Source organism: Dipteris shenzhenensis, chromosome 1 (genome assembly GCF_047967505.1).
Source record: "Dipteris shenzhenensis isolate YYH24624 ecotype China chromosome 1, Dip_SZ_1.0, whole genome shotgun sequence".
Taxonomy (NCBI): domain Eukaryota; kingdom Viridiplantae; phylum Streptophyta; class Polypodiopsida; order Gleicheniales; family Dipteridaceae; genus Dipteris; species Dipteris shenzhenensis.
Window position 1 is genome coordinate 57,667,416 of NC_141596.1, and position 14,575 is coordinate 57,681,990.

The window sequence follows — 14,575 nt, forward strand, 5'->3', positions numbered from 1 at the left end:
ATCTCGCCCTGTTCGAGCTAAAGTTAGTGGGCGGTTCGTGATTCGTGTTGTTGATTTGTGCTACGATTCCTCTCGGCAAGGGGCCTCCAACAAAGTCTAGCATGCTTCTTCCACGAATGTCTCTGCTCGAAAATTCCTAGTGAGGGGTCCCATTTTCTACCGATGCATGGGGAGCGGCTCGTAACTACAATAAAGAGGACGTTAAGGGGGGAGCTTAAACACACGTAGGGTGTTTACACACTTGCCCGCCTGTGGGCACACGCAAGGCTCATGGACGGGCAAGACAGCCCACCCACAGGGTTCAAGATGGATTTATTGGATCTTGGGCACCCAGAGTGTGTAAGCACCCTTAAATTCACAGATAGAGAGCTAGGCTCTAGAGTCTAGCTTAGAACTTTGGAAGCTGCAGGAGCTCTCCATTGAAGGCAGGGGAACTGCAGCAGGTAAAGATCTTCCAGCCCTCATTAACTCTCTTCTTTGTTATTGTTGACCATCTGCATCAACCATAACATGCAAAAAGTTTTGGGTTTCTTTATTTGGTTTGCTTGCTTCATTGCCTTCTGCTCCTGCTCTGTGAAGAACATGCAGAATTTGCAGCCGGTAAGAACTTACAAGAATTTCTTGGATTTTGGGTCGATGCAGATTTCTGTCTGCTGCCAGGACAGCTCAAGAAGACGGCCTTTTGCAGCCTGAAAATTAAATTTATATGTCCTTCTTCCTCCTTGCAATTTGTTCCTTGGACCGAGTCCCTATCCATTTGTTTGAGTTTTGCTTGTGTCGAACAGACGATTTTTTGTGCAAAGGCTCCAATTTTGCAGCCGGTAACAGCGCTCTTGCTCTGCCTGATTGCTTTGGGTCCATGGATTTTTTGCGGTTTGTCGCTTGGATCGAGTCTCTGTCGAGTTGTTTGAGGTTTCGCTTGTGAAAGAATGGGACGAATTTGCAAATCTGGAATTTGCAGTCGGGAACAGGTCTTTCTACGTCTCACTACTGCATTGGTTCAATGGATTTTGCAGCTTGTTCCTTGGATCGACTCTCTGTAGAGTTGTTTGAGTTTAGCTTGTGACCAACGAACGAATTTGCAAATTCAAAGCAGCCCGAAACGTGCAGTGGGTAAGAGCGCTGTTTCTGCATTGGTTCCATGGATTTCGAGTGAGGTTAGAGTTCTGTGTTGTTGTGTGCATCGATGGGCTGGTCTATGCAAGAATCAAGGGTAAAGGAGTGTTCTTGTGGGAGTTGATTGTAACGCATATCTTGTTGTGTTGTGTTGCATAATTGATTCTGTGAGAAGTGTACATGGTGGTGAGCATCAATATCAGTTCTCAATCCTTCTCCTTCAACAGATTTCCGTCTTCCAGATCGTTTGCTTCTCCCATCCGGCCTTTCACAATCCGCAGGTATTCTTTCTATCCCTCGACTGCCTTCTGTTTCTTCTGATTCTTTATCTCCCTCCTCCCACAACTCACAGTTCTTTAGCTCCTGCATTTCCCTCTACCCGCCTGTGCTTAGTGCCCCTTTCCCTTGCTTCACATGCCCACACCCATCACGTGCTATACAATTGTTTTCTTGTTCATATCTCGTGCAGAGCATACATGCTTGCCAGCATTCCCACTTTCGCGTTTCCGGTATATCCCTCGGTAGATCTGTGTGCGGTTTCATTCTCCTCGTTGCCGCACCTCATGGAGATCCTTATGCTCTTAGTATCCTTTCGTTAGTCTCGCCTTCACTTCAGCTCATTTCACAACCCCTTTGGAGCATCCTGATCTTTAGCATGCCCGCGTTAGGTCGGCTTTGCACCTGATGGATCCGTGGCTTTCCCTTGTTCGTGTCAATTGCAGGCCGACTGCCTAGGTCGGGCCCCAATCGAACGTAATCATTTCGCAGGTTCATTTTTTATCTGGCAGTCCTAGTCGGCGCAGATACCCTTCAAAGCCGGCTTCCCTTCAACCTGTCTCATTCCAATCCGTGCTTTGCTTTAACAGGTGGCCCAAGAACCAACAAGTTTGGCGCTTAAGGCAGGGTTAGTCGGCGCGGTTGCATTACGAGGACATTGACGGAATCCAAGCGAGGAATTTTGCGAAACACCACACCTAGGATGGGAGCTGAAGCATTTGCTCAGATCGGATCAGAGGCTACAACTATTGAGGCTCCATTCACTTTTCAAGATCCCGAGATATACTCCAACGGCGTGTTGCATGAGATAGATTCGTCCGATAAATCAGCAGATGGATTGAGTGAAGTTGATCCTGCGATTGCAGTGAACGAGTCTCTGGCCTTGGAGGAGCTAAAAGACAAACAAGACGCCTGTGAACCAGATATGGATTCGTGTGCCCTCGAAGTTCCCAATGGCAAGGAAGCAAATATTCCGATTGCTGCCGTCCCTGAGGAAAACGGATCTGGATGGGATTGCATTCCACAACAAGGGCACGCTTCGGGCTGGATCAGTGTGGATGGCACCCCTGCAATCGTTCCTTCTGCTGCTGCTACTTGTGTCTCGGAGCAGCCCTGGCCTTCTTCACAAAGACGGACGCATTATATGACAAGAGTCCCAAGAATTATCGATAATAAACTTAGGAATGAAATCAAATTGGCAGACATGCAACTTGAGGCAACCAACAAAAAGAGGGATTTCCTCCGTGCAGCTTTACAACTAAAAAGGGTGAGTGGGCTGAAATTTGTTGGGATGTAATTCGTTTTTGATGATTCGTACTCCAAAGTTTCTGACATTGTTTGTTCCGGAAAGCAGGCTAGTAAGGCCGAGCTACTTGAAAAGCTTAGGCCGATTCGAGAGAAGGATAGGGGTTTCAAGGATGCCATGCAAGGTAAACGCACAGAGTTAGAGCCATTTTCACAGGCCCTGACAAAGTTTAAAAATGCCCACAGCACTGCTCGAGGAAGAGGCCAGGATCTTTGTTCATCGGAGGAGGAACTAAATGTTAAGGTAGTGCTACAATAAGCTATATCTGTTCAGTTGTTTGATCAGGTTCTTAGACTCGAAATTATATGAAACGATCAATGTCTGATCCTTTTGGATTCCTGTACTTAGATTGCAGACCTTCAATATAGGATACAACACGAGAGCATTCCTCTCAAAGAGGAAAAACTGTTAGTGCGAGAGATCAAGCTTTTAGAAGCCACTCGGAATCAAGTGTCTGCCAAGTCCGTGTTGCAAGCGGAGCTTGTCGAAAATCTTGGTCCAAAGGAGGACATTCAGGACCAGTACAAGGTATATGGTGTTGAATTTATATATTAAGGTTTTTTACCAGCGTTTTAGGAGCTTACGGTTCTGTTATTGACAGTTGATATGCCAAGAACTTGACTTGATGAAGAAAGACCACAAGCAGACACGGACAGAATATGAAGTCATTGACAAAGAAATTGAAAAACTCAATGCTGAAATAGAAGAGATCAAAAAACAGTTTGAAAGAGCTAACTTTGCCCAACAAGAAGCGTATGAGAAGTTCCGAGAATTAAGGAAACAAGAAAATTCAAAGGTAATATTTCTTATTCTTTTTGGTTGGCATTACTATAGATGTTGTGCAGGAATTTTGAGTTGTAACATGTTTCTCCCTCGCCCTTTTTTTAAAGTATCTTGAATCACCTATCCTTTAAATGCAGCTCCACGGAATTGTCCTCTTTGCTCTGGTGCATATAGTTGTCTACAGTGGCATGCACACACAAGGATCAAATGACAAGTGCATAGTCACTGATGGGATGCCTAGTTTACCCTGTAAAGTAGCCTGGTTAGGAGCAGTGGAGCCTCCTCCACGTTCCTGCGCATGAGAACAAGAATGTGTTCCTAGATGTCAGATTCCCAACCTAACTCAGCAGAGAGCCAGTCGGCCTCCCCAAATGTTACAAGGCATCTGCCACGGGTGAAGGAAACTTGGGACTGCAGCTGTACAGAGTCTCAAGAGGGTCAACCAGGAATAGGTCACAGGTGATGGCATGTTCCTACTGTGTGTGTGTCTTGGAGGAAGCATCTTGAGTATATCCTCTGGATTTCTCATCAATTTGGGAGGTTATGCTGTAATGGGGGTGACTTAATAGACCATCATATGGCTACCAAATCTGTCACGACATTGACTTACAGCAACCTTGATGCTTGAAGACCGTCACTTGATGGTATCTGGTAAAGTGGCAAGTCTAGATAATGCTATTTTTCCCTTGGCTGTAGTTGTTTACCTTGGGATGAAGCCCATAAACTAGCTGTGTCGGTCTGCCTTCAGGATGGGCAGTGGGGTGTAATGATCCACTAGGTATGTGTTTATCCAAATTTGCTTTATATCAAGGGAAAAATCCGTTGCTTTTTTAGCACAACACTTCACTCCCCTTACAGCGGAAGCTTTACTTCACTCTCGCAATCTGTAGAATTGAATCAGTATCCAAAAATCTTGCCTGGCAAATCAGGACCACCCGGCCTTAAGCTTAGGATGAAGATGTGGCCTGCCATTGCATCTTGCCCGTATTTCGTCTGGATGACATGAATTGAATTCTGATAAGTCTTTGAATGATGCCGCTTGAATGTAGAATGACCATTATTTTTTACTTGTATGTGATGTGCCCAATTTCCATTATCCAACTTCATGCTCATATGCAACCACCTGTTCCTTTTGTGGCAGGCACTTATTCATTACCTTACCATTAGCATGCGTCTTGAACAAAATTCCTTGAAACCAGGAGCTTAAGTCAATGCTTCCTTAATGTAGTGAAAAGCTGGCAAGGGCTGCATTGCATTATACAAAAGCTTCCTTGATGAGATCTGTTGGTAGGTTGGCTCTAGGCATGATAAGGCCCCTGTAGAAGCATGCTAAGCCCAAAAATCTTTAGAGGTGTTTTGTGCTACAAAAAACCTCGGTATGCCATCATGACTTACAATGTGACTGAAGTATTCCATCTCTAATGACATAGGATGTTTTTAACGTTCTTATTTACTCATAATTTTGTCTAAAGTTGCTTACAAACTCCCTTTGTTCCTTTGTTCTTTTGCCTGGTCTATAAAAAAAATTAATTTGTAAGATTGGATATATTCTAGTCTTATGAAGGTATATATATGCCAATTAGTTCCATGTTGAAGACAAATGAATACCCCCTGGAAAAGTAGTCTTCGGATAGAAGTGTACTCCTTTTTTTACTTCTAGAATTATGTCCCACATGCTCTGCTTTGGCAACCCTCTACCCTCGCTTGGCTAAGATGAAGTTAAAAAATTGGGACTCCCTTGAAAGATTTGTCAGTAGTGGTGCAATGTGCACCAGCTTCTATGTAAGGAAAGATCTTGTCTGTTTGATCCGGAGTTGTCATAATGAGCCCCCCCCCTGCCCGCCTTCCTTGCTTGTGCCCCCGATGCAAGAAAATGGTACAGCCACCATCGACCAACATAACTTGAGAGATTCACGGGCCTATGACACAAAGTACACTAAAAAATAGTATGTCATACAAGCCACCATTGGCTGATGCAACGGCTCACTGAGTGCTATACTAAGAGTTTAAAACTCAAAAATCCTAAGAGAAAAGAGGAGACGTAGTCAACTATGATCTTGGTGCTGAGCAATTCTCTTATGGGATATGAGGATATCTCGCATTTGCCTCTGTCAGGTCGTCTCTCATTGTTGGTGGGCGGTGTGACCTCCATGATTTGTGTATCTGGTGGGCCATATCAAGAGTGATACCTCAAGTCTGATGGTCTCCTCTAACTAGAGCTAAGATAGATTGGGACCGTGCTCTGGTCTATCTTTGCATTGTGCGTGGTCTCTATGGCTCTGGCTCCACTGCTTCTTGTCTCCCCTCTTTGCCCTCATATAGGCTAGCTTCTTCTCTGCTCCATTGGGAGCTGGCATCGACTGAATGTGTAGAAGTATGTGACATGCTGGTGTGTCTGGTCTAGCTGTCTCCCGTGTCACCATCGCCTCTTGCTGTCCAATCAGTCTCAATAGAGTGATCAAGTAACTTGATACTGCATAAAAGATAAACTCCTGTTTTGCACATGACTGATGATCCAAGCAGGTAGATACAACAATCAGCTGAAACACTGTGGTTTCAGAAGGGCACACAATGAAGAAGCTATTAGCCTTACAAAGAACTTAGTATTGAAATGATCTGAAGGGTATAGTAGAACAACAGTATTTCTATGTACTTTTTGAGTTGTTGCCCCTGCTTTTTTAAATGTACACTGTATGGGCATCATACTATCAAGCTGCTGTTATGTCCAGGTGTTTCACTTGTCATTTAGCATCAAGGCAGGGAAGGAAGTTCTCTCAATTAAATTGACAAAGCTGGAGGAATATTGAAAAGAGGGGTCACGATTTTATTGCATGCATATTCTATATTCGATCTTATTGAATGACGCGCTACAGTATTTCCAGTGAACATTTCCAGTATAGTTTGATCGTTTCTCTTTGTAATTTGGTGGAAGTTTTGGACATGATTTGTGCCTCTCTTCTTGCTGGGCTCCATTCGCTTTATATTTTACATCTGGCTGATTGTTGGCATTTAATTTCCAGTCTTTTGTACAATGCCAGCTTTGTGGCGATTGCAAGGGGAGGTATGCCTTCTGGGTTTGGACTGACTTTTAGGCGATACTCCATTATCTGGAGTCATTAAATTTTTTATTTTTATTTTGCAAGATTTTGATATTCTTTTATTTTTCATCTGATGTTTTCTTTGCCTGACTTGCGTCTTTGTTATGGTTTGCTCTCAAGATTTTAATAATGTGCTCTTCATGAGTTTATGTTGAAATTTGGGCCTGCTTAGGTGCCCTATTCTATTATGGACAGTTCTTTATTCCTGACAAATTAGTGTGATATGTCTACTTTGCATCAAGTATGCCATGATGCAGTCATTATAGTGAATGACAAGGATTCAACACCAATTGCAGGCTCAATGTTTCATTTTACTTTATTGGAGACAGCTACGTACCTCTCGTATTGCATGATATTTTAGGTTCATCATGTTGAAATTGTAATCCATCCTTCTCATGTGACTGCATTTATCTTTTTCTTACATAAGTTTGTCAACGTTGTTGGTTGTCTGATCATCAGAATGATATGTTTTATCAAAACAAGCGGGATATTCAAGCAGCAAAGGAGCTAATATCGCAGAGAAAGTTGGAGGCTCTTGAAAACTTTTGCCTTAAGCAGGTTTGTGGTGCCATTTAGAGTACAGAGTTAGCTTTTCTCTTCTTCTTTTTGGGATGTATACTCTCTGCATGTATAATTAGGATGTAAGTGTGTAATGGAGGAACTATTTTTGTAATGAAAGGTAAGTGTTGAAACATTGGTTGATGCAGTTTTTGATGGCATGCATTAATCTCAGGTTGAAGACTTCTTTGCTATGTGGAATAGTGATTCAAACTTTAGATCAGAGTATGTTAAAAGCAATGAACGGAGCACCTTAAAGCGGTTGGAGACCTTGGATGGAAGGTCTCTGGGTCCAGATGAGGAGCCTCCGTTGATACTCCTTGAAAATGATGCAAACACTGGTACTCTGCTGAAGTCTGAAAACAGGCCGGTAGCAGCTTTACAGGCAACTGCATCGGGTGGACGTACAAAGGCTGCTAAGGTGCCCAATGGAGAACTCAAAATGCCAGAAAGTGTAGTTGAGGTTATAAAGACTGAAAAGCCTAATGAAATTCATTCGTCATTGGAGGCAGCAAGGTCTGAGGAAAAGGTTGTTGCCAGGGCTTCAGCTGCTACTTTAAAACTAAGTCAGAATAGCCTAGAGGATAGGTTAGAGGATGCAGCTCATGCTGCAGAGCTGAAAGAGAGGCGCAGGCAAGAGGAGATGACAAAGGCTAAGGAGGCTGCTGAGAGAAAGAAGAGACGGGCAGAAAAGGCTGAATCTAAAGCACTGGAAAGAGCTAAGAAAGATGCCGAACGTAAAGAAAAGGTCATACATGCCACTTTATTTTGGTCTTGTATGTTTTAACCTGTGTCTGTGAAGCTGAATTTTGGGCATCTTTTGCAGGAGCGGGAGAAAAGAGAGCGGAAAAAAGCTGCAGCTAACATTTCACAAGATGAAAGATCACCTTCAGGACTCCAGCCTGTCATGGAAACTCGTGAAGCAACAGCTCCAGTTCCAATTGGTACTTATCCAAACACAGTCAGGGAGACTCATAAACCTGCAAAAGGAGTACCAGGACATTTGAGAAAGGCATCAGCAAAAACCTACAAGGCACCAAGGCCTGCAGTGTTAAGGCCTTTCTCCAAGAAAGCAACATGGCCCATTCCTATGTGGGCAGTGGTGTTGCTTGCAGTGCTAGCAATGGTTGTTCTTTTGATCGTGTTCATGAGCCTTTAGGCATCATTACGGGGTATTTTTGAGAGGGAAAGAATCACTTTGAGCAGTTGTATCTTAGAATATTCTTTGGAAAATAACACGACTCATAAATTTCACGTTGTACGACCACTAATCTGTAAGTATTAAATTTATAGAACAGTAGTCAGGTTTCTGCAAAGGATACAGATTGGTCTTTTTAAAGCGTGTACTGCAACTAGCAGAGATTTTTGTAATGATCTGCTTTCCGAATGAATCCTGTAGATGGTTTAGTAATGACCATGAACAAGTACATTCAAAGGTCTAAATGAACAGAAGGCTAGAATTCTGGCGCTGGACAGATTCCTATTGGAGCTACAATACCTTTGATATTAGTGTTGTAGTGTAGTGCTTGCCAATCGATTTAGTTCTATCCTTTAAACTTTGTTTGAATGTACTTGAGACCTTTTAACAATTATGTTCTGGCAATCTCCTGTGCAATTGTAGAGCTGTCAAGAATCTCACCAGACAGACTATTCAAGACTGGGCAATGTGCATGCTTCTTTATGGCGTGTGCATTTCTTGTACCCTTTGCCTTCACGTGCTTGTGTGCACATAAAATGGTCTTTTGAGTGTGACACATACTTGTTTATGGCACTTGTATTGCAAACATCTGTGCAAACAACCCTTGTTGAAGAGAGACCATTCATGGTTATAAATCTAGCCACGTGATGAGTGCATATGTGCGTGCGCACGATGGTTATTGGGAGTGCATGCATATTCATGGCACATGCATTGCATGTCCATTACATGATCATTGCTTCCATCTACCTGTGTGCATGTACAAAAAATGTTCTTTTGAGTGTGAACTTGTTCATGGCATTGCAAACAAATCTAGCCACGTGATGAGTGCATATGTGCATGTGCACGATGTTATTGGGAGTGCATGCATATTCATGGAACATGCATTGCATGTCCATCGCATGATGACCATTTCTATATGCCTTTGTGCATGTACACAAAATGTTCTTTTGAGTGTGAACTTGTTCATGGCATTGAACATTGCAAATATTTGTGCATACATCATGAGCATTTACATACACACGCATTCACACTTATCCTCCATTTCACATAAACATAAAATGAATTTGGATGTTCTCCCCTTTACTATCAAAGGAACATAGATAGCAACAATTAACACTTGGATTATTGGAGGGTATATTAAGAGCGACCATTTTGTAATGGCGAGGTCTACTTTTTAGTTTCTTAATGGTGACTAGAGAATGAGGGATTGTGATAGCACCTAAATAGCACCTAAACAAAGTTTGAGGTGGGTGAAACGCAAGGACTAATCTAATTGTAGTCCTAGCCTACGACTACCACGTTTGGAATAAGAGAGCATGCCCTCTATTGTTCAATAAGACAGACTTGTACCAACCATTGGATTGGTGGGAGGAGGGGGTTGGTAAGTTGGGAACCCTTTTTTTGTTTTTTTTGGGGGGACACGGGGGGTAAGAGCGGGTGGTGGGGTTGGGAGGGGGAATATCTAGGGGAAGGGTTGAAACAAGGGGAACAAGAAAGAAACAATATTAATGTTTTTGGAGGGATTGTGGGACCATATCAGAAGTGTGAACGAGATTATACATTGGGCTTTGGAATGGATTCTTGTAAGATACCAACAAAATTGAATTGTGCTTTGCATGAGCCTCTGATTGGGGTCCCATCTGTCTCTAAAACATGTTGGTAGTCATGTTGCCTTCTCTGTTGCTCAATAAGATGGACTTGTGGATGTCATGAAGTAGCTTGGTATCATGGTGCCACAATGAGGTGCCTTGAATGGGATTATATATTGTCAAAATTTTGTGCCTTTATGCTAGATGTCTCATATCTTGCAATGTTTGGGATAATGTCTAGAATCAATGGGACAATGTCTAGAGTTTGCCCATGGCTATCTGTGCTAATTTAGGGTAAATGTGTAGGTATCCCTGCCTCCATTTTTACGAGGGACTTCTAGTAAAGGAGGACCATCCAAGGGTGTTAGGGAGTTATTAGAGGTGGGGAAGTGAGAAATTGGTCAAGGTTCAAAGATTGTGGTAAATTAGGAGATATATCGTAGGACACATTGCTCATATGGTGCAATAATCAAGGAGGTAAATTTTAGAGGAGCCACAATGGATAGATTTTATACATTTGAGATAATATTTGACAAGGTTCTTAATGTGAATGCAAATCCTTCGTCTCTTTGCCCTTCTATGATCATGCTCCAATTCTCTTAATAATGGATAAATCTCTCTCTCTCTCTCTCTCTCTCTCTCTCTCTCTCTGTGCCCCTTCCCCCCCCCCCCCCCACACATCTTTTTTTTGTTTTAGGGTAATACTATAGATTACTGTGCAGGAATCCTTGGAGAAGGTAAAAGCCCACCATGCAATACAAAAAGAAATAGATCACACATGCCAATAGCAATTGGCGACATAAAGATAACAAACTCCAACATAATCCTCTATTGTGCTAGAAAACCACTAAGCAAAGTAGTGGTGCCATCAATAAAAAGAAATTTCTTTTGACCCTTGCGATTCTTCTTGACATAGTCACGAAAACGAAACTTTTGAATCATTGGGTCAAAAACTTGCAACATAGGATGCATATCATGGAGTGAAAAATTGCTTTTAGATTTAGGAGAAGTATCTTGCTCTCTCAAATCCACATTCAGATCCTCATTACCATCAGTAACTATATTTGAAGGAGATATCTCCACTTGTAGCTCAAAAGACTGTGATTTAATGACTGGAGAAGCCATATGAGACGCCACTTCAATAGAATGAGACTATATAATTGAAGAGGTCTCTCGAGAGTCAGAAACATCGACACTAGAAGATGTAGAGGCGGTCAAGGAAGAAGGATCATCAAGAGGAGCCACCTAGGAGATCTGCAACTGACATCTGCATACCAGAAACTTTTGCCCAAAAAGACATCAATTCGATCAACAACTATATCCGAAGAACAAGCATGCAACGATGCGGAATTCGTGATTTGGCCCATGAAATGGAGGCAAACACGAAGCTGTTGTGTATGAGAAGTAGTCTGAAGAAGAGACTCTTGAGGGAGAGCGTGTTTGAGCAACAAACTCAGATCATGGGCCTCCAGAACGGATCTGTGACAGAAACGACGAACGAGATCTCATTGCAACGTGGAGGAGGAGAAATTCCCACAATCCAACTTCATGGCCTTATCTGGCTGAGGTGAATTGAAAAGCAACGGCCTCTTCTTTTTGCACCAGTTTGTCACAATAGAAGGAAGAACTTCAGGCGATAGGAAGACAAAAGGTATAGATGCGCCAATAGATGGAAAGAAAGGAGGAACCGCTTCAGGCTGGAATGAAGGAGAGGTTGAGGGCTGGAACGGAATATCATAGCAAGTTGATTGCTACGTGGCTACTACGTGGAGATGCTCTTTGCCATGTGGAGATGCCACTGCATGTAAGGCATGTGGATCAACAACGCTGCAATAAGCAATGACCTTTGAGGTCCACCTATTGTCAAAAAGCGGTTCACTGTTTTAAGAGCCGACGATGGAATCTTGTAAACACACTACGTTTTGGTGGAGACGCCATGGATCAAATGGAACATGACGTTCAACAGACTTCGGCCGCAGGTTTTGTCCCTCTGAGTTATCATTTTGAGGTCACCCCTGAGTTGCTCGCAATGCTCCCCTCCGTGAATATGGCCATTCTTGCTTCTCGTTCTGTTGCTTTTCCTACCGTGCGTCCTGGTCATGACCCCAAAGTCTGCCCGAAGCCCTTCTCTAGAACACGCGATGATGATATTTACCTGTGGCTAGACCATTTGGGACAAATTGATGTAATGGGGTTGTACCAAGAGGTACAAGGCTAGTGTGAGTTTGTGTGTGTCACCACATGGTGTTTAGTGTGACCAGGTTAGGTGGTAGAAGGTTCTAGTAGGTGTGATTAAGAGATTCATGGACCTGATTGAGAAATCAATGAAGAAATTTGTGGATCTAGACGCTCTACTGAGCTCACATATGATGTCATACATGGATGTAATTAGTGCATATATATTGTCCATCTCTCTTATGAATAAACATGCTTTTCTTCATAACCATGTTTCTATTGATACTTCAACAAAATTGATGATATACTGGATTCACTAGCTCACTCCCACTTTTTTACTTCGCTTAACCTCAATCTGGTTACTCACAGATTATGATGCACGAGGGAATAAGTGTAAAACTTCATTTGACACCCCCTTTGCTCTTTATGAGTTAATGTCATGGATTTCGGCATGTCTAATGCACCCGACTCTTTTCAACGATTGATGAATTTTGTCTTGGATGATTTGATTATCCAAGGCATGGTGGCCATTTATCGGGATGATGTCTTAATTCACGCCGTTACCATTAGACAATTATTTTTGCGGATTCTTGATGAGGTTTTTCAATTATTGCAGCAATATAACCTTCGTCTTAATAATCATGCCAAATGTCCTTTTGCATAGACATAGCTTAAATCTCACTCATTCGCGTAGGGACACCTTCTATGTCTTCCATAGGTGGGGGGGTATTTGCTAATTCAATCCATTCTTTGAAACTCTCCTAGAGATTGGAATAATTTTGTAAGAGGATTCTGATGGGAATGGACACCGGGCAACTTAGAATGCTAGAGAGTGCAGCACCTTCAAGTTGGTGTGGCAATACATTATGTTGTACATCTTGTTGCTGGAACAGAGGATCAAGTACAGTGTTAATACTTGGTGGGGCCAACTCAGGGATTGGATCTTGTGCTTGCTTCTTAGCCTCGAAGTGAGCTTGTTCTTTCTGTGAAGTGCCTAAAATTGAGCCTTCTCCAATGCTGCATTAGGATATGGAGGCTTTTTAATTTGAGGATTAGGAGCTAATGTGGATGAGGTTGGTTGCTCATTGCTTGGTGGATGTATAAGCACTTGTGCCTTCTTTTGAATATGTATTCTTGATTGAATTGGAATATTGGGGCCCTTGATGGCCTCTTTTTGCTGGCATGTAATTACATTCATAGGTTGTGATAATATGCTTGCCGACCCTAGACTTTTATGGTCCCCCTCAATAATGCCGATTGGGACATCAGACTTAGTCTCATTTTGTTGTGGGACCTTATTTTTCATGGGACAATCCATAGAGCCACATCCAATGCCACAATCTCTGCAGAGTGGTTGGAAAGTAGCGGGGCTACAACGATGAGGGCACTCTGCGATCTGGTGATTCTCTCCACAACCGTAGCACTTGATTTGCACTTGATATGTGTTGGGATGAACTTGATTCGCATAGATAGGTATTAAACCTTCTACTCCTTCCACATAATACGGTGGGTACTGAGCTTCATACTTGAATTGCAAATCCACGTCCTCGGCTTGAAGTTGTTGTATTGGAACTGTTAGAAGAGTTGGATTCGGCACTCTTGGATATGGTCGTGGATTTGGATTCTTGAGTAATTGTGGGACTTGGGTTCGGACGGGAACATGATTCAGCCCCGGAGCTGGAGGTGCTTGTGTAAGTGTCGGTTGTCTGCACATTGGGATGGGTGCCGGTTGGTACTGTTGAGGTCGGGACGGGTTGTTGCGCATGTTAAGATGTAACTATTTTTGTCATGTCCACCGATGACGCAAAAGTGGCACCACAACCTTGGCGGTGGATTGGTTTGTGTAGTGATTTTGGCTCTTAGAACAAGGCATTCATTTTTTGTATGATTGGCCATGCAATGTAGACACCATATGTTTTCTCATCTTGGATAAGTCTGAGGTGGTGGTTGAGACATGTGAAGCTTTTGTTCTCATGGCCTGCATTGTTTCTTCTCTTAGCTTCATGGTCATGGCCTTTAGGCGATCTTCATTAGAAGTTTCTATAGTGGACTTGGATTTTCTCCTTTTAGAGTGCTTATCTCACGCACTAGATCTTCCATCATCACTGTTGGTGTCAGAGTCACACATTCCATCCTCAATGTCAACGGGTGTCGCATGAGCAGCACTAAATGTTTCATATTGCTAAATTTTTTCATGTCTTTGTGGATTTTCTTTCTTAGGTCTACAATGAAGCAGACTGTGAGATACTTATCATTGGGGCGTGGGTCACATTTGACAATTAAGCATTTCATCTTGCCCAGGTATGTGCGTACATCTTCTTGCCAACCTTGTTCAAGCTTGCTTGGTTGAAGAGTAGGATCATCTTGTAGTCTCTCCGTTTAAAATTGCTTCTTGAATTCAATTTGTAGCGGGTCCCATGTGGCTCTTTCTTCTACTAGGAGGTTTAGGTACCATTCTGAGGCTTCATCAGTTACT

General features: G+C 42.8%; 1 protein-coding gene across 2 annotated transcripts; it reads left to right on the plus strand.

Annotated features, from left to right (window-relative positions):
* Window positions 1-371: 371 nt before the first annotated feature.
* Window positions 372-8,781, plus strand: LOC147906100 (proton pump-interactor BIP103-like). Of its 2 annotated transcripts, XM_087376532.1 has the most exons (12): window positions 372-443; window positions 661-821; window positions 1,017-1,113; window positions 1,344-1,397; window positions 1,839-1,884; window positions 1,983-2,659; window positions 2,747-2,941; window positions 3,047-3,226; window positions 3,300-3,494; window positions 7,039-7,137; window positions 7,313-7,885; window positions 7,964-8,781. In XM_087376532.1, exons 6-12 carry the CDS (start codon window positions 2,096-2,098, stop codon window positions 8,294-8,296), a joined length of 2,139 nt encoding a protein of 712 aa, XP_087232658.1. In that variant the 5' UTR covers window positions 372-443; window positions 661-821; window positions 1,017-1,113; window positions 1,344-1,397; window positions 1,839-1,884; window positions 1,983-2,095; the 3' UTR covers window positions 8,297-8,781. The 2 variants fall into 2 exon arrangements, with proteins under 2 accessions (XP_087232658.1, XP_087232664.1); XM_087376538.1 differs by lacking the exons at window positions 372-443; window positions 661-821 and adding an exon at window positions 524-600.
* Window positions 8,782-14,575: the final 5,794 nt, after the last annotated feature.

Bases quoted from the DNA above. Each gene is read 5' to 3' on its own strand.
- LOC147906100 (XM_087376532.1), top strand. From the start codon at position 2,096: ATGGGAGCTGAAGCATTTGCTCAGATCGGATCAGAGGCTACAACTATT. The intron at 2,660-2,746 runs GTGAGTGGGCTG...TCCGGAAAGCAG, and splicing joins CAGCTTTACAACTAAAAAGG to GCTAGTAAGGCCGAGCTACT. The intron at 7,138-7,312 runs GTTTGTGGTGCC...CATTAATCTCAG, and splicing joins AAAACTTTTGCCTTAAGCAG to GTTGAAGACTTCTTTGCTAT.